At 44.2% G+C, this 22,803-nt stretch overlaps 1 protein-coding gene across 1 annotated transcript; it reads left to right on the top strand.

Annotated features, from left to right (window-relative positions):
• The first annotated feature begins 13,593 nt into the window (after positions 1–13,593).
• On the top strand, positions 13,594–16,766 carry LOC123116648 (succinate dehydrogenase subunit 8A, mitochondrial). Its single transcript, XM_044537584.1, has 2 exons — positions 13,594–13,842; positions 16,342–16,766. The coding sequence occupies exons 1-2, from the start codon at positions 13,744–13,746 to the stop codon at positions 16,420–16,422; spliced, it is 180 nt and encodes a 59-aa protein (XP_044393519.1). The 5' UTR covers positions 13,594–13,743; the 3' UTR covers positions 16,423–16,766.
• Positions 16,767–22,803: the final 6,037 nt, after the last annotated feature.

Here is a 22,803-nt window from a genome sequence, read left to right as displayed (position 1 = left end):
ACTTTTAAATATAAACTCATATGAAGCTCAAAACAAGTTTTCTAGTAGGATAAAAGAAATAAAATACAAAAAAATACTACAAATAAAATAGCTACTGATAACTAAACAGAAACAAAATGAATATGTCAAAAAAACTAAAGAAAAAAATTTAAAGCAAATAAAATTGAAAGAAATAGCATAAAACCTATAAAACACTAAAACAGAAATGTTTTCATAAAAACCTAATTTTAAATAATTATAAAATTCGCCAATTAATTACTACTGATAAACAAATTCACAAAGAACCAATGGCAAAAAGAATTACACCTAGCTCAAATTATAGGCAATCTAGTGATTTGAGAAAATTCATGAAAATTCAAATTCAAACTTTCAAATCTAGTCAAACTTGATATCTCCAGAAACTTCATAAAGTTTCTAATCTAATGCAAAAAGAATCAAATTAAAATACTAAAAATCCTACTTGATATGAATTTTTTAAAAAGTAGAGCAAATGTTGGCTGAAGAGGGACTCTTTGGCCAACTGTTGGTCGAAAAGTACTTTTTGGCCAACGGTTGGCCGAAAAGTCCTTTTTGGGCAACGGTTGGCCAAAAAGTCCCTCTTCGGCCAACAGGAGGCCGAAAAGTCCCTTTTCGGCCAACAGGAGGCTGACGGGGTGATACTTTTGATTTTTCTCCATTAGGATGTATAGTTTCCGAATTTGTTATAAAAATCATCATAGTTTCAAAAAAAATCCCACAATTCTCCTCCACTACAAGAAATCTTGTCCCGAGATTTAAGGGGTAGTGAAAGGGGGGAAGGTTTGGTAATGAATCTAGTGGGTCTTCTCATTCTGGCTTGCTCTTCTCGAAGAGGCCGATCCAATACATTGGTGTCTTCATTTCTCTGCTTCAAGTCACCATGATCAAGTCGTCATCCTTTCTTCAGGATCTCCATCGTCTATGAACGCGACCAAGGGGAAAAACTCCGGAAGAATGCATCTCCACAAAGCTGGGCATCTGATGGTGAACCCAATGGGAAATACACAAGGTACCCCACGAGTTGTATTTCAGTGAATTCATTGAGTGCAACATACGATGGTACCAAAGTTTCAAATGGGTAGGCAATCATTCGATGACTAGACAGAAGCTCGAATGGGGGGTTGAACAACGAGAATAACATGGTGTTTGATTCCAGGATGAATAATGGTATAGCATTCAGCTCGCGAATCACCTACGAAGCTAGGTGCAAAGGATACATTAGAATCCGGGTTATAAAGAAGAGTCAGGTTTCGATCCAGTGGACCTGTGGGTTATGGCCCACCACGTGGGTTGAAAGTAGGAAGGGTGGTGACATCTTGCACAGCGCGATAGGGAGGCATGTCAGTGAATAGCTTGTCAGCTATGCCGGCAACAAAGTCGGTACCAAGGATGGGGAACGAAGAGAGCAATTTTCCTGCTTGTTGAACGAGGCGAACCAATTGGCAAAGTTATCACCCATCGGTGGTTACTGGAATGTCATCAACAATAGTAACAAGGTCTTACAGACAGAGTGGTACAACAAGGTGCCTACCTAAGCAAGGAATTATCTCTGCTCAGTTAAGTCAGATTCAGGAAAGGTTAAGCAAAAGAATGGAAAGGAAAACACGATTATCAGAGTAAACAGAACAATGGAAAGGAAAATTGTGTTTACACACAATTATTAGGAGTGTATCCTTCCCATGTACAAGCAGAACATGGCATACAGGGTAGGAGAGAAAACCCAACCATTCAGATAAGAGGCAAGGATTAATCAAGATGTTACCCATACAACGGTGTTTGGATAACTGACCAAGAAACATTTAGCATCACGCCTCCAATGTTCTTGTTGATGAGCGTAGTATCATAGTCATGCTTCGAGGTAGCAATGATATGGTGTCTAGTAAAGGCTAGACTTTGGATACACAAATGATCCATCAGGAGCAACTTATAAATTAAGTCTTACAATTTCCTCCAGGAAGAACGGTTATCCTTGCAAAAGAAATTATAATGATAGGTCCTCCAGCCAGGGGTGTTAGGCATGACATCATATTACCGGGTCATCAAAGGACCAACATCATAACTCCTGGAAAGTTGTCACAACCATCATATCCGACCGAGATTCAGATCCGATTGGTGTCATGATACCTCAGACTCAGGATGTCCGAGAAGAAAAGGTGCGACACGAATCGGCGAAATGACATTGCAAGATTCTTGGGAAATGAACTATGGGAGCGGGTTCCTGAAATAATAGTTCATCATTAAACCAAGGAGGAAATGAGGAGGTGGCTGATGGGTTCATCGACAATTCATTGAGAATTCCAAACGGATGGATTTCCATAATAATGTGAACAAGAAGATGACACTTTTCAATTCAAATGATATAATGTTGTATGCTCGAAGAAAACATACACCATCAATCATTAGTTGAAAGGTGTGCCCGAAATATGACCTTAGGTAGCAAGATCAATGTTAGAGTGATGATTCAATAACCAACAGTCTAAGAACGGACTGTCGATTGTTAACTTCAAAGCAATAGGGTTGCTAGAAGTCCAGAACTCAAGCAACATCGTTAGCATATTGGTATCCTGGTTAAAAACAACACGGGGACCAAGGAAGAATGGTGATGGTGAGAAGTATCATCATACCGAGAATTTCTAAGAGGTGGAGCAATTCCCACAACATTCTCGGCAGAAAAGACAGTAATACTTCAAGGTAGAACACAACACTAGCTCGAGAGCAAGTTGTATTCATAATGTGGACAAGTTCACAATGAAAGGAAGTCAAGGATGTTGTTGATGATAATAAAAATCATCAAGGGCAAGGAGGGTATTTCTCATCATGAACACAGTTGACATCTCGGAAGAAGTCAAAGTGTTGAAGGTGATCCGACACATTTACCGGGAGGTTTGAAGAGGATGCAATCAAACAACAACGGCAACAAGCAAGGGAATGACGAAGTGGCAAATTATAGGATCAATATATAAGATGCAAGCTCAGAACCAAAGTTGCCTTTCAAGACAAGCAACATGATGTTGAAAGCTCGACGTAAATCGTGCTCACACACTGATGAATTCGTGCACCAGAGAAGGACGAGGTAGCACAGTTAAAGATAGCAAGACCAGGATGCGACCGATAGTCTAGGAATGACCGGATTGGGTTCAGAATTTCCCAGTAAAAATACTAGGGGTATTTGATTTGTAGTGCGGAATAATTTCACTGGTCGGTGTCCTCGGTTGACAACAACCCAGAACCTGTAGAGTGATTACAACAAGGAAAGACATTACTTCAACAAAGTTAGTAAGACATGGTGCAATGGCAATACATCTCCGAGATACCAGGGGGTAATACTCAAAGGTAGAACATGGTAGAAGTAGAACCGGGTCACTGACCTATGATAGTAGATACTTCAACCTTGCCAAACATAGACGAGGCACTGGAATGAATTCCCATCAGATATATCAGATCAGGACAGCATGGTCGGAACCATAACTGTAAGGAATCAATTTCAAGAATACCGAAAGAATCATACAGCTGGATAATCATTTTGCAAGAAGCTTCCGAGACGGTCTACATCATTTTCATGGGCATGAACACAAAGTTCAAGGTCGACTCCCACTTCTTTAATGCATATCATTTCATTCACCTCTCGCTTTGATAAAACTGTAGTGGGGAATTTTATCTGGTAGAACACCGGAAGAGTACGACTTGTGAAAACTTTCGGGTTCTCACGTATTAGGGGAAGACATAGGCTCAACCCATCGGGCATCTTAGTAACATATACCACTAGTTTCAAAAGTAAATACACAAGCTCGAAAGCAGAGCATGGTTGGCCAAGCAGATGATACAATTTACCAAAGGCACTATGTATCAGGGGAAGAACTCACAAGGTGATTGAATATGAAGGACACTGTCGGATAACAATCCAACAATGGATCGGACGATCCACAACGGAGCTGATGTGAGTATCAGTACTCACTCAGAGGAAGAAAGAATGCAGAGGCATCAGATTCAAGAATCACCTGATTAGTCTGATGCTTAAATAGAAAGAAATTATGGTTTCCAAAACGAAGGATCAGAAGCAGACGCTCTGATCAAGGATGGATAAGTTGAAAACATTTAGTTGGACAATCAATAAAGGTTTGAATTGCCGAGAACCAACTCATGTCCGGAATGACGTCTGAGTCAGAAAGATAATTTTAAAAGGGTTAACCTAATGATTGTGTGCTTACGCACATATTGAATCAATAGGCTCAAAATGACTAAGACAAGGGATGTTATCAAGGACTACTAGTCATATGGAATTAACCATAATGCAAGAAGGCAAGAATCTCAAGAATAACAGGCTGTAGAGGATTTTTGAAAGATCGAAAAGTATTCCGAAGAATTTTGTGAGACACAAGAACAATTGAGAAGAACAGATCCTCGATAAATGTGAGGAAAAACTCGTAAGGGTTTTCATGCGAAATAAAACTACAAGACAGTAAACACAAATGATTCTCGGGGCAACGGAGAATAGTTCGAGGCATCTTGTCACAATAAGAGTGACGAGGAATGATCATGAGAATGACAAGTGCATGCAGATATCCATAGGGATATATTGGTGGCAGTGAATTGCAAAGGCGATGAGCACAAGGGTCTCGAGAAAATATCGAGGGTTATCCTCAGAATCTTCTGACGAAGCAGGTGATCTTCCGGAATGAGGGCTCTTCGGGATAAATAGTTACGAGAACCTAGAGTTAGAGTTAGCAAAATTATTTAACCCGAATAGAAGAGAGATCAGAGTCCCAAAGTAAAGGTCGATGAGTAAAAGCTCCTAATACCACCCAATGGTGACGTGGGCCCGTAAGGCACACAACCATGTTAGTAAAAGTTTTGTAGTGACTAGACTCGACTTTGGCCAAGGAGTGCGGAAGGGGGATTCCTACATGCAGTCAGCTCTGATACCAACTTGTGACGCCCCCGATTCAATCATACACTAATCATACACGCAAACATGTATGATTAAGATCAGGGACTCACTGGAGGATATCACAACACAACTCTAAAAATAAAATAAGTCATACAAGCATCATAATACAAGCCAGGGGCCTCGAGGGCTCGAATACAAGTGCTCGATCATAGACGAGTCAGCGGAAGCAACAATATCTGAGTACAGACATAAGTTAAACAAGTTTGCCTTAAGAAGGCTAGCACAAACTGGGATACAGATCGAAAGAGGCGCAGGCCTCCTACCTGGGATCCTCCTAAACTACTCCTGGTCGTCGTCAGCGGCATGCACATAGTAGTAGGCACCTCCAGTGTAGTAGGAGTCGTCATCGACGATGGCGTCTGGCTCCGGGGCTCCAACGTCTGGTTGCGGCATCCGAGAAGAAAAGGAAAGAAGGGGGAAAAGAGGGAGCAAAGCAACCGTGAGTACTCATCCAAAGTACTCGCAAGCAAGAATCTACACTACATATGCATGGGTATATGTGTAAAGAGGCAATATTGGTGGATTGAACTGCAAAATGCCAGAATAAGAGGGGGGTAGCTAGTCCTATCGAAGACTACGCTTCTGGCAGCCTCCGTCTTGCAGCATGTAGAAGAGAGTAGATTGAAGTCCTCCAAGTAGCATCGTATAGCATACTCCTACCCGGTGATCCTCTCCTTGTCGCCCTGTTAGAGGGCGATCACCGGGTTGTATCTGGCACTTGGGAGGGTGTGTTTTATTAAGTATCTAGTTCTGGTTGTCATAAGGTCAAGGTACAACTCCAAGTCGCCCTGTTACCGAAGATCACGGCTATTCGAATAGATCAACTTCCCTGCAGGGGTGCACCACATAACCCAACATGCTCGATCCCCTTTGGCCGGACACACTTTCCTGGGTCATGCCCGGCCTCGGAAGATCAACATGTCGCAACCCCACCTAGGCATACCAGAGGCACGCCGGTCTAAATCCTATGGCGCAGGGGTCTGGGCCCATCGCCCATTGCACACTTGCATGTTGCGAGGGCGGCCGGAAGCAGACCTAGACTCCCTTATACAAGAGCAGGCATTCCAGTCCAATCCGATGCGCGCCGCTCAGTCGCTGACGTCAAGAAGGCTTCGGCTGATACCACGACGCTGAGTGCCTATAATTGTCCCCGCGTAGTTGGTTAGTGCGTATAGGCTAGTGGCAAGACTCAGATCAAATACCAAGATCTTGTTAAGCGTGTTATTATGAAGTAATCGCGAACACCGACCTGGGCCAGGCCCACCTCTCGCCTAGGTGGTCTCAACCTGCCCTGTCGCTCTACCACAAAGATCCACACAGAGGGTCGTCGGGACAAATGTCCTTTCAGCCCCCAATCCGTGAATCACTCGCGGGTACTCAACGAGCCGACCCGACTTTAGTCACCATGTGTATAGTATGTATATATGTATAGTATATACCCGTGATCACCTCCCGAGTGATCACGGCCCGATAATATAGCAAGGCAACTGACAAGAATGTAGGGCCAATGATGATAAAGTAGCATCCTATACTAAGCATTTAAGATTGCGGGTAAGGTATCAACGACTGTAGCAACAATGACAGGCTATGCAAGAGAATAGGAGTAACCGAATAGTAACATGCTACACTACTCTAATGCAAGCAGTAGAGAGAAGAATAGGCGATATCTGGTGATCAAGGGGGGCTTGCCTGGTTGATCTGGCAAGAAGGAAGGGTCGTCAACTCCGTAGTAGAACTGGGCAGTAGCAGCGTTGGTCTCGTAGTCTACCGGAGAGAAGAGGGGGAAGAAACAGTAAATACAATGCAAACATAAGCATGATGATGCATGACATGACAATGAGCGGTGTTAGGTGTGCCCTAACACGGTAGTAGATGATACCGGCGAAAGGGGGAAACATCCGGGAAAGTATCCCTGGTGTTTCACGTTTTCGGACAGATGAACTCGAGAGAGGGAAAGTTGCGGGTTCACTATGCTAGGGACACGTGGTGGACGAACGGGCTGCGTATTCGGATTCGTCTCGTCGTTCTGAGCAACTTTCATGTGCAAAGTTTTTCCATCCGATTTACGGATTTTTTATATTAATTTTAAAAGATTTAATCATTTTTAGAATTTATTTAATTATTTTACATCAACATTATCCAGAATAGTGTATGCTGATGTCATCATGACGTCAACATGACATCAGCAGTCAACATGGCGTTGACTGGTTCAAACTGACGTGTGGGTCCCAGCTGTCATTGACTATTAACTAACCTAACAGATTAATTAACTAACCTAAGTGATTAGGTTAACCTAATCAGGATTAATTAAGTTAATTAATTACTTAATTAATTAATAGTTTTATTTTTTAATTTATTTTTTATTATTAAAATGTTCCAGGGGGCTGGGCCCCGTTGTCCAGTGGCCCAAGGCCTAATGGGTGCGGGCGACAGTTTCGGGCGCGACCCAATCGGGCGCACGCCCAGGGGCGCCGTGGCGGACGAGGCCAGCGAGTCCGGGCGGTCACCGGAGGGGAACACCGGCGGGGGAACAACATGGAGCCACCGGCGGCGCGGGCCGGCAGAAGCTGCCCCAGCAGCGGCAAGTAGAGGGGACGGCACGGCAGCACAAGTGCAGCCGCAGGAACCAGAAGGGGCGCGGGTGGCAAGGGGACGAGGCCACGGCGGGGCACGCAGGCACATGGGGAGGGCGCTAAGGAGGAGCCGGGGCGCGTGAGAGGAACGACGGAGGCAAGGCGCGGGAGCGCTCCGCGAGCGGGAGAGCGCGGGGCTGTAGTGGTGGTGGCGATAGCGCCGCAGCACAGCAGCAGCTGCTGCAGCTCGCGGGGGGCACGGCCAAGAGCGTCAAGGGGGGCGTTGGCGTGGGCGACGCGGTGGTGCGCGTGCGTACGTTCGGCCTCGAGCAGAGGCGGGGAAGGAGGAGGACGAGGCCGTGGCCTCACCGGGATTCGTAGGGCACGGGGCAGTGGTGCTCGAGGTGGGTGACGGGGATGAGGCGACGAGGTAGAGGACGGCGGGAAGGCGTACCGGCGTGGTGGCTCCGGCATCTAGCGGTAGGGCGGCGTCAGGCGTCGAGGGCATGGTCGCGATCGGCGCGACGAGGGGAACCGTCGGGGAGAGGGGACGAGGGCGGGGGGCGGTGAGGCGGCACCGGGCGACGGCCACAGGGTCAGCCCCGATCCGATCTGGATCAGGGGGAGAGGGAGAGACGAGGGAGTGAGGGGGAGTGGGTTGGTTCGGTTAGGGTTTCGGGGTGGAAAGGGGGTGATGGGGAGTGGGGGTGGGCCGACTAGGTTAGTGGGCTAGCCGGTTAGCTGGGTCGTGGCCCAGTGGGGGAGGGGTGGCCCTTGTTTTATTTTTGTTAGTTTATTTTTCTATTTTTTTATACTTTCTTTTTTCTTTATTTTCTCTTCTATTTTCTCTTTATTTACCTAACACTTTAGTTTTGTAAAAGCACATAGATTGTACCTAATTTAGTAAACTTAACTAAGTCACATTCTGAATATTTTTGTTTTAATGTTTGAAAACTTTGGTTGTTTGCCAAAAATTCAAATTTGAATTCAAATCATTTTGAACTAACGCGAGATTAGCGACAGTAACGAAGGTGACGTGGCGTCATTAGCAGAGGTTACTGTAGCTTGATTATCCGGACGTCACAAAATGCATTGTGAATTGATTGGCTATATAACTTAACACACAACTGGTGTACGAAATTCAGTTGTTTCATAAATACACTGACATTCCATGCAAAATAAATAAATAAATACACTAACATACTTTACAGGGAAGCATCAAATGCAGAAAATGGCATAAATCAGAAAAGATCTTCAAATAATTACTTTCTCTCACCACTTCCGTGTACTTTTAGTAAGTGGCGCTACTACATAGGGAGGGCCTTCTAGACAATGCATTACCACGAGGTAATTAATTTTTATGTTTTATGGTATAACTGTAATGGTTCTTGAGTCTGCAATAACCACGAGGCTTTGATGGAACTCGTGTGCACATGTGGAATAATAAACGGTAAAATAGATTCTTAGTCTCATCTCTAAGGCTAGCTCAAGTGTTGCATGATGGTTCTGTTTTCCTGATCATGGGCATGTGAATGATGGCAACTCTGAGGACACAATGTTAGGAGAACATATTGTCTTGAACCAACCTAATTGTTCTATACTATGTGATCCATTCGTCACAAGTTAATGGTTTATAACACAAAGTAAGTTAAACGTTTGCATTTCTTCAGCCGTGAGAGTACGTATTCCTTCATAATTGCTCCATGCACTTTAGGTTTGTTAAATGTCATCACTAATAGGGGGGCAATTACGACAACTTACGGGTTCACGGGAAAAGTATGACAAGATACTTGATAGCTCAAGACTCGTATTTTCTCCTCCATCGATGAAGAAATATTCTTAGGGCCCTCTTAGTAACAGGGGCAATTATAGCAGTTTACGGGTTCATGGAAAAGTATGACAAGACACTTGATAGCTCAAGACAGGGATTTTCTCCTTCGTCGATGAAGAGATATTCTTAGGGCCCTCTCGGTATGACGGTATCAATCATCTTCTGGCCAAACACAACGTGATTTGATCACGGGGATGTCGAAACACGGGAATGAGAAAGGAGAACAAAACGGATTACGAGGAAACTGGCATAGCTAGTGAACAAGTTGTTGGTTCATGAGGATGTCAATAAATCTCGCCTCTGTTATTTGTAACATATCACGAAGCAATAGTAATAACTCACGTGAACTAAAGGTTCACTTGAATATCATTCGTGTGGGCATAGGGGTCAATATGGATCCTTGATCGGAAGGAGTTCCAGGTCATGTCTATACTTCACCAAACCTACAGGGTCATACACTTAAGGGTCATCCATCTGTTGAGTACTAGGTTAGGAGCCTGAGAAAAATTCATCGAAAAAGTTTCGGAAACACTGAAAATGTTTTGAAGAGAAAACTGGAAGTATTTTTGAGAAACCGAAAATGAAATTGGGAGTAAACAATCAAAATGAAAAAAGTTTCAGAATAGGTCCGGAGTTTTTCTACGGTGCGGAAATAAATCTGGGACCTCCCGGATTTTTCAGAGGGGCGGCTCGTACAAAAACATAATGTTGGGAAGGTGTTCAGCCATGGGGGACAACATCCCCCTTTTTGTGTGTTATTTTATACAGGGCTGAGGGGGTGCCCCTTTTGGTGGAAACATGTTCGGAAAGGGGTGTCCCCCTTAGGGGCAGCCCCCTTATGTGGCAAGTGTTGGGAGGGGAGCCTTTTGGGGCCCCCTTGTTGGGGCGCCTAGGAAAGGGGGGCTTGTAGGCAAGCTCCCCCCCCCCCTTTTGTGGGCCTATGTTGGTGAAGGGGGCCTTTTGGGCAGCCACCTCCTTACCTCCTTTTCCTAAATACTCGTGCGTTGCCACAGACCAACAAATTTTAACGTGAAACATTGATCAAACGTCATTGTTATTCATGTCAGGTACGTTGCATCCGGTTTATGATTATGTTGCGATAACTATCCCTTATACACTTGCTAATAAAAGAATTCTACTCATACTCAAATTCCAGCTAACATATTTATTATTCCCTCCGTTTTTTGTATACAGAGCCAGATTATTGTGTGTAAAATCTCTCATGTTCCGTGCCAATTAGTCATCCTGCATCTGGTGCCTCTTTCTCTATGATTGCATACAACGTTTGCATTAATAAGCACCATTGTAGGAGGCAAAAAATCTTATCAATTCTTCTTAAAAAGAGATACTGACCTTGTATAGGTGCAAAATTGTTTTTTTATATTTTCCTTGTATTAAAGAACAGAGGAGGTATCATGATTCGGTCTGAGAAAGTATGTATGATGCTCTTAACTAAATGTCGTATGATGATATCACTATCACGAGGATCATTATCCTCATATGTCGGCCCTTGTGTATGGATACATGTTTATGTAGGTCGCATCCCTCCTTCACGTGCATTGTATAAAATACTCTCTCCCCTCATCTCTGGTGTATATCACTTGATATGTAATACTCCCCCCCCACCATCTGTGCCAGGAGCATCGCGGCCACTTCAAGCCAAATGGCGACAATAATTTCCTAGTTTCCTTTTTTTAAATTTATTTCTACATAACGCTAATTGTACCTCCATCACAAACAACCCTTTAATAATAAAGATATATAATCATAGTTTACATTTCTTAAACTTGGTTATTTTTTTGTGGTAATTTCACTTTGTGAAAAGAGAAATTAGAGGGATATAGTTCATGGTGGAATAACATGACTTGGCATGGAATAAATCACCTGCAAATACCAAAACCATGTTTCTACTCGTTAATTTTTTGTTCTCCTTTTTCTAGTGTGGCCATGTGGTGAGTACAAAACATGCATCAAGCTCTAGAAATATATTTATACGTCATATGCATACATATTATATGAAAAAAGATGTGGTAAGTATAAACTAAATTGACTATACGAAGAACGAGCTGATGATTGTCCACAGAATAACATCACACTTCACCTATGGATTCTGCATCGTATGGATCTTCCTTTAATTATTTACAAGTGAAATCTCAGTGATAAGACGGCTAAAGACACTTGCAATGCGTGCACCCACAATAAGATCCACAATAAGATCAAGAGATATCCAACGGTCAATCCGAAAACAATATATCTCTTGATATGGATGTTCCATGTAATGAAATTCTCTACTGAGGAAGTACTCCTCTGGTCATTCAAATTCTTTATATGGAAAGCATTTCACAAGGAAAACTGCAACAAACTAAAGGATGCTCATATAATTATTGTCGCTTATAAGAGATGTGATAACCCACAAGTATAGGGGATCACAACATTTTTCGAGGATAGAGTATTCAACCCAAATTTATTGATTCGACACAAGGGGAGTCAAAGAATATTCTCAAGTATTGGCAGCTGAGTTGTCAATTCAACAACACCTGAAAGACTTAATATCTATAGCAAAGTATTTAGTAGCAAAGTAGTATGGAAGTAACGGTAACAGTGGCAAAAGTAACAGTAGCAGTTTTGAAGCAATTGTAACAGTAGCAACGGCAAAGTAATGTAGCAAAGATCAATATGTGAAAAGCTCGTAGACAATGGATCAGTGATGATATGAGTCAGATGATATTCATCATGCAACAATTATAACCTAAGGTGACACATAACTAGCTCCAATTCGTCAATATAATGTAATCATGTATTCCGAATATAGTCATACGTGCTTATGGAAAAGAACTTGCATGACATCTTTTGTCCTACCTCCCGTGGCAGCAGGGTCCTAATGGAAACTAAGGGATATTAATGCCTCCTTTTAATAGAGAACCAGAACAAAATATTAGCACTTAGTGAATACATGAACTCCTAAGACTACGGTAATCACCAGAAAGAATTCCAATTATTGTCACCTTGGGTTATGCGGATCATAACTCGTAATAGGTGTCTACAACTTGCAAGATCGGATCAAGAACACAAATATATTCATGAAAACATAAAGGGTTCAGATATGAATTCATGGCACTCGGGCCCTAATGACAAGAATTAAGCATAGCAAAGTCATAGCAACATCAATCTCAGAACATAGTTAATACTAGGGATCAAAACCTAACAAAACTAACTCGATTACATGATAAATCTCATCCAACCCATCACCGTCCAGCAAGCATATGATGAAATTACTCACACACGGTGGTGAGCATCATGAAATTGTTGATGGGGGGTGGTTGATGATGACGATGGCGTCGATTTCCCCTCTCCGGAGCCCCGAACGGACTTCAGATCTGCCCTCCCGATGAAGAACAGGAGACGGCGACGGCTCCATATCGTAAAACGCGATGAATTCTTCTCTCTGATTTTTTTCTCCCCGAAAGTGAATATATGGAGTTGGAGTTGAGGTCGGTGGAGCTTCGTGGGACCCACAAGCCAGGGGTGCGCCCCCAACCCTTGTGGTCGCCTGGTGGGTTCCCTCTGGTTGATTCTTTCGCCAATATTTTTTATTAATTTCAAAAATATTCTCCATAAATTTTCAGGTCATTTCGAGAACTTTTATTTCTACACAAAAATAACACCAAGGCAATTCTGCTGAAAACAACTTCAGTCCGAGTTAGTTCTATATAATTCATGCAAATTAGAGTCCAAAATAAGGGTAAAAGAGTTTGGAAAAGTAGATACGATGAAGACGTATCAACTCCCCCAAGCTTAACCCATTGCTTGTCCTCAAGCAATTCAGTTGACAAACTAAAAGTGTATATAAAAGTGTTAATCAACCATTTAAAAAAATGTTAAACAAGTATTTGAAAAATGTTAATCAAGCAACATTTGGAAAATGTTAAATGTGTAGAGAAAAAATGTTGACCATGTACTAAAAAATGATAGAATTTTGATCATGTATATAAAAATGTTAATCAAGCATTTGAAAAAAATGTTGAACAAGTATTTGAAAAATGTTAATCAAGTATTTGGAAAATATTAAAAGTGTATAGAACAAAGGTTGACCATGTGTTAAAAAAATGATGAAATTTTTTTAGCATGTATATAAAAATCTTAAACAGGGATTGAAAGAGATGTTGAACAAGTGTTTGAGAAATGTTAATCAAGCACATCTCTGTGGGCCGTGAAACTCCGAACAAGGATGTGGCCGAGGCAGAAAATACGGAGTGGTGGGCTGTGAGCCTAAACGGCTTCGTGCCCCTACCGCCATTAGGCCTCCTGCAATCTTGTCTCGAAAAAAAAAAGATTAGGCTTCCTGCAATCTACAGACTAGACAAGGCGGCGGGATGATCTACCGGAGCTGGTCGCTGCTCTCGTCGACGGTGGCGATCTGGGGCGGTGCTGCCGCCGCAGGGCTCACCGTCGTCTCCCTCTCTGGCGGCAAGGTGCCTTCCCTCGCCATCTCCTCGTTCTAATTTTAGGGCATAAACTGTTGGGATTCATCCATACCGAAATCTGGGCGACGCTTTGCCGTCAGTTTTTGTTGAGATCGTTATGTTTTGATCCGAATCGTCCGTTCTTGATCGAATTCGGCGCCAACATAGAGCGATCCATCCACGGCCCTATTGGGATTCCTCCGCTCCGAAAGGAAACGGAAGCTTCGCGTTGGCCCCCAAGCAATGACTGAATGGTTAGCCATTGTGATAGCACTAGGTAGTAAGATGTCAGATAGAAAAGGAGTCGATGTAACAACTATAAAACGATTTTGTGTTTTCCAATGGCATATCATCCAACATGGAATCATTCAGTGCAGAATTTAGAATAGCTGGAATGAGAGAAGCTCTTCTCAAAGTCGAGGATCCAGTTGATAAAACTGAAGAAATGTTGAAGTTTTCCTGCAAGCATAAGATTAGTTCAGGAATATTTGACTTGATTGCAAAATCAGTGACAGATCAAGAGTGTAGAGGAACTTATGTCATCATGTTTTTTTTATCATAACCATTCCCTCAAATTACACATTTATGTGTGATTCTTTTGGCTCTTAGATGTTATGGACTTCGAGTGTCGAGTTGAATGTCTTTGTATTGCATCCTCATCTATGAAAAGTACATAAAAGTAACTTTGGATGTCTTGTAGATGTAGAGCACATACAAGCTTTACTCCTTGTTAGGTTCTTTCCATGTTTATTATTGGAGCTCTTTTAGTGCTATATGGAGTTGACTAGGATCCACATACAGACGGTTTATATAGATTCGTAACAGGGAAACGATAGGATAGCGTTAATTTAAAAACAATGGGCAAATGAAGGAGAGGCATCCTGGTATAATGCTTCTGCCTCTCCCTGGCACATGCCACATTCCACCCAAAACTATGAACTGGTTGTGAGCTTTTCTATCACCCTTTTTTTGCCTTTACATATTGGATGAAAGTGGAGGCGCATTTGTTTCTCCTTCCAAAGCTAAGCATATGCTTCAACCCTTCTGTTTTTTTACTTAATCTCTTATCACCTTTTTTGCGGATAGCTAAAAGGTTCAATTCTGAGGTTCTAAAATTATTGTTCATTAGACTCATTAGTCATTACCTAAAAAATGTAAAAGTAATGTTCATTTTGTCTGAGTTGTAGAGATGGTATGTACTGGGATGATAGAACCTGATGGAGAGGTTTGTTTAGGTAAATAGCAGAGGTGGTGCACTAAGAAATCTGTTTGGTATTTTTTTGTTGCGGGATTGGGGCTATGGTTACAGGGACATCAGCACTTTATTTGTGTTACTTCCCTCAAATGGTCCTCTTTATGTATAGTATATTTTTGGCCCTTAGATGTTTTGATATTGTATACGCATCAGGTAAATCTTCTGTTCACCGTGATATAACAACTTCGGATAATCATCAGGGAAAGGGTCTTAGAAATGAAATTTGCTAATGATAATTTCATATAATCTTCAGTTAGTATTGCTAAGTCAGCTTCTTGCTCCGTCCTATAACTGACACATGCTAAATTGCACCCAAAGTTGAAAATTGGGCTGAGTTGTACCTGTACATCATCTTCTTTGGCCCTTAAAAATCTACTATTTGCCAATCCAAAAGTAGAATGGGTAAAGTAAACCTTGGATGAAAGTGAAGGGAACCAATTATGTGGTTTTTTTTCTCCTATCAAAGCAAAGCCATACACTTCCGCCATTTGTTTTTATTCAATGACATCTGCTATCACGTTTTTGACCCTTAAACATGCTTATACATTGTTTGATTGTACACGGTGAGTCTGTGAGCTTTTAGGATTAGCCAAAAAGTTCATTTGGTGTGACGGCTTTATAAAAGAAGGTTTGTTATGTGTGAGTTGTAGAGATGCTAGCAGTATCACAGTACAAGAAAGATGGAGACTGGTTGAGAGTTATATTTAGGTCAATAAACCAAGATGACGCACTGAGGAATTTTTTGGGTAGGATGTGTTGTCATTCTGAGGTTGGGGGTACGCTTCCAGATGAATGGACACATGATTACTTTACTCGGATGAATCTTGGAATGCAACCGGTAGTGTTAGTATATCATGGTCATGTTCTGCTAGGCAACATCAACATTAACTTTGCTGTTAAGCCTTTCTTGTTATGTTATCAATGCGTTCCTTGTGTTTGACAGGGACAGTTGAACCAGATTCGAAATGCAAGCTTTAGTTAATGGACCACATGTCCACATGTAGTGTGTTAGTTAGTTTTCTGTTCAGATAGGTTTTTTCAGATAGTTAATCGTGGTGTCTCACACGCCGAACCAATTGGAGGGATAAACCGATTTGGTGGGTCTTCTAGAATGGCCAATTTAAAAAGGCTAACAGCCGCACATGCTATATATGTTCTCGTTCTACTTTTGATTGAAATTTTCTCGTAGTCGCAGTTATCGTTGATCTCCGTGCTTCCCCTTCCTGTACTGACCATGCGCGCCAATCTTGCAGGAAAAGTTTCAGGACTACCTGTGCCGCGAAGGCGATAGGCTGAGGCGGCAGGACAGGGCCACCATGGCCAGCGCCAACTGACGGACCAGGAAAGAAAGCACCACGGAGACGAAGAAACGACATTTCATCATATATCCGCATCCGTGACGGGGTCCTCTTGGTCCAATAATCCTCATTTACCGTGCTTTAAACATGGTGTGGTCTGGTGTCCTCATCGAATCCAATAATCGTTGATCGACATGATGTGGAACTTGGTACGGCCTGATGAGCTTCGCTTTCCGGCTTGTCAAGTGGCTCGAACCGTTGTCTTCGCAACAATCTTTGTCCCATTTTGGATTTGATCACTGTTTCGGATATGTGTGAATAATAAACACCGCGGTCCGTGGGATCCAGCTGAAATCCACTTGGCTGTTCTGTTTGGATACTGTCGGATATGTTTTTCTTTCTGGAGAGCTTCAGTATTTTTTTTCCGATTTATAAACTCGAACTCTTGGCATAATACAGTACTTACACACATCCCAACAGGCGCCAACAACCATATCAAGAAAGGAAAAATAAAACAGGCCCTGCTAACTTTTTAAAATCCGCCTGGAATTGGTCGGAACTTCCCACCTCGGGCTCAGAGACGACCTCAGCAGCCAAGACTTCGTATTTTTCTAGGAGTATATCAAAATCTAACCGCATCATCTGCATCTGCATCTGAATCTGATTTGTTTGTTGCGTTGTGATCATTGCCGTGATCTTTGTGAACAGGTCTCGCTTGCGGTGGAGGATAAGCAAGCAAAGCCTTTTAGAATGATTATTAATCTATTCTAATCGTTGGATCCATGCATGCGTCCGACGGTGACATGCTCCCATCTGATGAGGCCGTGGACCTGGCCGGGTCTTCGCCGTGCCGCCGACGCGACGGAGCGTCAAGTCGCCGGGATCCATCGCCGGTGCTCATCCAAAGATCGACGGCGTATTTTAAAGCCGTTGATAGAGGCCTTTGAAAAAAAAGAACGTTGGTAGGTCTGAATGGCTCTGGATCGGGCGCCCAATTGCTCCTGCCCGGTTGCTTAGCTAGGGGTACAAACCAAACCGTGACCGGTTGTAGTGGGAATACTAGTGCTGAGTACACACTCGTGTACTTGTGCTTGGTTCCTGTGAGAGGATTCTATCATTATCCTCCGGCCAGCCAGCGCTCCACGCCAAGGTATATCCAGAAGATAATGTGCTCCATCGATCTCTTGTGGAGTTGAAACTGCTTCGTACCACGACGATTCACTGTATGGAGACCGGCCGGGTTCACTTATCTTGGAGCATCTGCGAGGACTTGACTTGACTTTCCTCAAAAAAAAAAAAAACTGCGAGGACTTGACTTTCGGCTTTTATATTGTAAAAAAAATGCAAACCGGCCAGGTTCACTTAATCTTGAGCAGCACTCCAAATACTCCCTCCATTCCATAGTGCATACTAGAAGGTTTGGGCGCGCTTTTGTAGCGATGTTGGTGTTGTTGGGCTTTTTAAAAAAATTACTCACTCTGTTTTAAAATATAAGATATATTGCTTTTTTTAAAAGTCAAACCTTTAAGTTTGATCAAATTCAAAACATATCAAAATCCATAATATCAAATCGATATGATTAGATTCATCATGAAATGAATTTCCATATTTTATTATTAAATATTCATCATCAAAGAATTAGCCATGGACAGCTGTGCGTGGAAGTTTGCTATTCATGTGCCAGAACCATGAGTTGGTCGTGAAATCTTGTGGGTTTCACCTCTACCCTACCCTATTTGTTTGGGACTAAAGACTTTGTTGTTGTTATTGTGGATGTCAATATTTTTTGCTCTGAACTTCGTCCAAGTTTAAGAAATTTGACTTTCTAAAAACTAATACCCCTTATCTTTTGGAAATGATGGAATATTTTGTTTGGCCGGTGGGGGAGATGATGGAGTGTGTTTTATTTTTTATTTATAATATGGTGATTTGATGGGCCTTTCGTGGTATGGTTCTGTGTTATCTGTTGACCAACGTATATTTATCTAGGAAAATTTCTGTGTCGGTACTCTATTGGTGCTACAATATCACATGGTGGCACTTTTTTTTTCTAGGTGGTGGGAGGGTGCGCGAAATTGGCGTGTTTTTATAGGCCGGTTGCTGATGGTTGATTTGAAAAATCGTTGGCCCACTCAAAATCGTATACCAAATTTAAACTTGAATACCTCAATCGCATGAAAGAGTTTCAAAATTAGGGAACACAGGAAATTAAAAGAGATGAATGAGATAACTCCTTGGGACATCGTTGATCCGGTCAAAATCGGGTGATCCAATTCTAAATTGATCACCTCAATTAGTTGTAAATCCTTAAAATTTTGGAAGCATAGTGTATAGTATTAAATAATTGAATGAAAGCATTGAGAAATTATTGACCCTTTAAAATCAGGTGGCCCAATTTTTATTGAAGACGTCAATTGAATGTGGGCTCTTTAAAACTTTGGAGCGGTGTTATAGAAAATAGTGTTTTCGGAGAGTCAAGTCTCACAAACTTTGATCAAGTTTGTGGGAAAATCATATGCACATCTAGAATGCCTAACATATATCATTTTATATATTTAGTATTGTAGACGTATATAATTTTCTTCATCAAAGTTTGCAAAATATGACTTCTAAAAATCGGTCGCAGTGCATTATGAAATTGAGGGAGTAGTCGTTTGCTCCGCGACAAAAACAGGAGAGAAAATGGAGGTAATTCTTCATGAAAAAAAGGGCAACGAATAGTGTAAGTAAACCACGGAAGGGTGCGATACGCTATATGCCTATATGCCGATTAAAATGCTAACTTCTGCGTAGGTTCAGTCTGCAGGACCAGTAAGCCGAATGGCCGTAATCAAACACCGAACTCTATCTCCCTCCCTAGCTAGAATGCTAGATGATCCCAGCATTTTGCTCTGGTCTCATTTTCCTTTCCGATCCTTCATGTCCAGTTGTCCACCGATCAGTCAGACGCGTGACTTGCTTGCCACTAGAAGCCAATCCACGGATCTCCATTCTGGCGTCGCGTGGTGAAACGCAGGCTTCACATGTCCCAACAAAACCGGAGGCCGATGGAAGATGTCGACCCACTAGGCGTCACACGCAACGGAAACCACGCGGTGTTTCCATCCGTACGACCCCGATGGCCAGATCAATCATACTCCTGGCCAACTCACGTGGCACCCTTAGGCCAACTCCAGCATGACCCCATCCCGTCCGGCCCATCCATTTGAGGTAAAATGAACAAATCAGACGGCCAGCACGGGCCAGACGGATTTTTGCCCGTTTTCTGTTCGCTTTCGACCTATCCTCGACCCAATTTTGCGCCGTTTATGGGGTGAAATGGACAGCGCGCGAACGGGCGCGTGTCCTCCTCTGGCCCGCTCGTCAGTGGCATAGAGACCCTTTTTTCTATCCGCCCCTCTCCCCCCTCCAGCCGCACCCCCTCCACCTTCTCCACTCCGCCCCTCGCCGCCGCCACCGCTGCCACTGCATTTGTGCAGCTCGGACGCGCGCACGCCCAACCCCCTTCCCCCTCGACACCTCGGAGCTACCCAACCACGGTCACCTGATTAGCGCACCCCGCGGTCGGATTTGGAGCGGATCCGATCGGTCTTGAGCTCGCCCGACTGTGGGAGATCGCGTCGCGCCATGGACTGGCCAGGCACCGAGCCGGAAGACCCCGGCAAGGCTGCAAGGCCGCATGCAGGTAGTGGCTCCTCCTCTAGCCGCTCGGATCTACATCGTCGATGGTGTTGGGGATACACATAACAGGTAGGCCCACGAAGGGTCGAAATATCATAAAGCATGGGGTTCACACAACATGTGGGTCCAGATAAATTTCATACAGACATACTATCCACTCGGACAAGCAGCATACCATCCACTCGACCAAGCAGTATGCCATCCACTCGACCAAGCAGTATACCATCCACTCGACCGCATGACTCACTCGGATATACGAAGACCAGCAGGCAACAAAGCAGTCGACATCATTCTCATGGTGAGGGCTTGGTAGTGGGCTGATATTATGGCATTCATGCCCCACTTTGTAACATAGGAGCTGAGGGGGTGGCGCACTCTATATAAGCCACCCCCCATCACTAGACTTGGGGGCTTTTTTCTTCCACCTCTCTCTTTTGGCCATTAGTCTCAGGACTTAGCTCAGGCATGGGATCCGTTCCCTTCTCTCATACATTGTAATCTCCGGATACATATACAGATAAAATAAAGCCTCTCCGGAGCACGAGACGTAGGGTTGTTATCTCCACCCTGAGAGGCCCGAACTCGTTAAAACCACTGTGTCACCCATTTGCATCTCGATAGATCATGCTCCTTTATCCTACCCCTCTCTTATTGTCGGAATCGTTACCACGACAGTTGGCGCCTACCGTGGGGCATGGCGTCTATCGAACCATGATGTGAACGGGTTGTAGCAATTCTTACATCTATTCCTTATTTTACTTATGATGTGTCTTGCCTTTGCCAAGAACAGGGTCGTCTTCGGCCTCGCATGCGAACGTCGTTGCCGCTCTTCGACGCATCGTCACCGCACGTGCGGATGAAGATGCGTAGGGATCGATCCCGTCCGGCTCCCGGAGCGGTGACATGCTGCGCCGCGCTCGCCCGCCCGGCGATGCGCTTGCCGGCCCCACGCCGCGTTCGCCGGCCCAGCACCATACTCGCCCATCCCGCAGCACACTCGCCGGCCCCGCGCCATGCTGGCCGCCCTGCGACGAGCTCGCCGGCCCCGCACCGTTCTGGCCACCCTGCGACGAGCTCGCCGGCCCCGCGCCGTTCTGGCCGCCCTGCGACGAGCTCGCCGGCTCGCCGGCCGTCTCTCACATCTCCAGCGGCACGCGCTGCCTCATCACCTGCGCCTGTTTCCTCTGCGTCGTCTACATGGGAGAGTACGTACCCCTCTAACCCAAGTGCATGTCATTAGCCAGTTACCATTTCATTAAGGTAATCACCTCATTAAGCGGCCAATTAGGCGAGGGTTCCGTTACGTAATTATCGGTGATTGATGCCCCCGCTTTTCCTGCAAATTAATGGCTTAATTGCTTAGCTTTCGGTTTCCACACCGATTAATCTGTGCATGCTTACACGGCCATTCGTGGTCTTTACTCCCTGCAAAATACTAGCATCCATGCATGCATGCACGGCCATCTGTGGTCTTTAATTATTGCAAAATAGCGTTCGTGCATGGACACTTTAGTCCAGCAAAAAATATTCGTGAATGTACTAACTTGCAGGCTTATTGAGACGAACAATGTCGATCGACTAACTCACCATTTATTCCACTCGGCTGATGGTGTGGCTACCGGATCGCAGCCCAACTGTGGTTCACTCGATCGATTCATCTTTTTACTCGACTGGCTAACGAACAGGTTCACTCGACCGGCTAGCCCGCAGATGATTTTTGCACTCTGGACAATTAACGTGCATGCTATTCAGTTGGTTGGCTTCAACATGCAGTCATCAGTGCCATCTGCCTCGTCGTCGTTTCTGGCTTCGTCTGCGAGGCCATCGTCGAACCTCCACGCACGGCCACCAGCACCGTCTGGCTTGTCACAGTCTCCAGCCTCATCTGCAATGTCTACAACGAACCTGGCGGAACAAGTCCCCAGCCACTCGACAGAGGATTAAGGACCTTATCATCTCTGATCATTTTACAATTTAGTTCTCAAATTAACTATTCAATTGCTTCACAGTCCCTTTTCTGTTCGAACCCAGGTTCACTCGGATGGGACTAAAGCACACTTGAATGACCATCCACTCGAACGAGTCGCACGCATGCTCAGACGAATTTACTCGGATGGTTAACAAACCACTACGGCAGTCGGACAAAGACGTTTTGGTCCAGCAACCACTCGGACGCTCCGCACATCGCCACTCCACGGCACGCGTCTACTTCACACGGACGCCCCGCGCATCGTCACTCCGCGGGACTCATCTACTTCACTCGGCCACTCCGCGCGTCGCCTCTCGGTTGGTCACCTCATCACCACTCGGTCACCCCGCGACACAGTTTTTACAATCTCATAAGTGATTGTTATTCTTTTTTATATGCTCTAAATCCCCCAGTGTTGACTTAGTTATGAATCCGTCTCGCCTAAGTTTAAAAAATCATGTCGAGTGGAGAGCAATTCTCCCACTCGGGAGCTTAGTTGCAGTCCAGTACTCGCCTAAGTTTCAAAAAATCCTGCCGGGTGGAGAGTAACCCTCCCACTCGGGGGCTTAGCTGCAGTCCAGTACTTGCCTAAGTTTCAAAAAATCCTGCCGAGTGGAGAGCAACCCTCTCACTCGGGGGCTTAGCTGCAGTCCAGTACTCGCCTAAGTTTCAAAAAATCCTACCGAATGGAGAGCAACCCTCCCACTCAGGGGCTTAGCTGCAGTCCAGTACACGCCTAAGTTTCAGAAAATCCTGCCGAGTGGAGA

The sequence above is a fragment of the Triticum aestivum genome, chromosome 5B (assembly GCF_018294505.1).
Source record: "Triticum aestivum cultivar Chinese Spring chromosome 5B, IWGSC CS RefSeq v2.1, whole genome shotgun sequence".
NCBI classification, from domain to species: domain Eukaryota; kingdom Viridiplantae; phylum Streptophyta; class Magnoliopsida; order Poales; family Poaceae; genus Triticum; species Triticum aestivum.
Note: the sequence above shows the minus strand (reverse complement) of the source record. Positions and strands in the feature narration are given on the sequence as shown.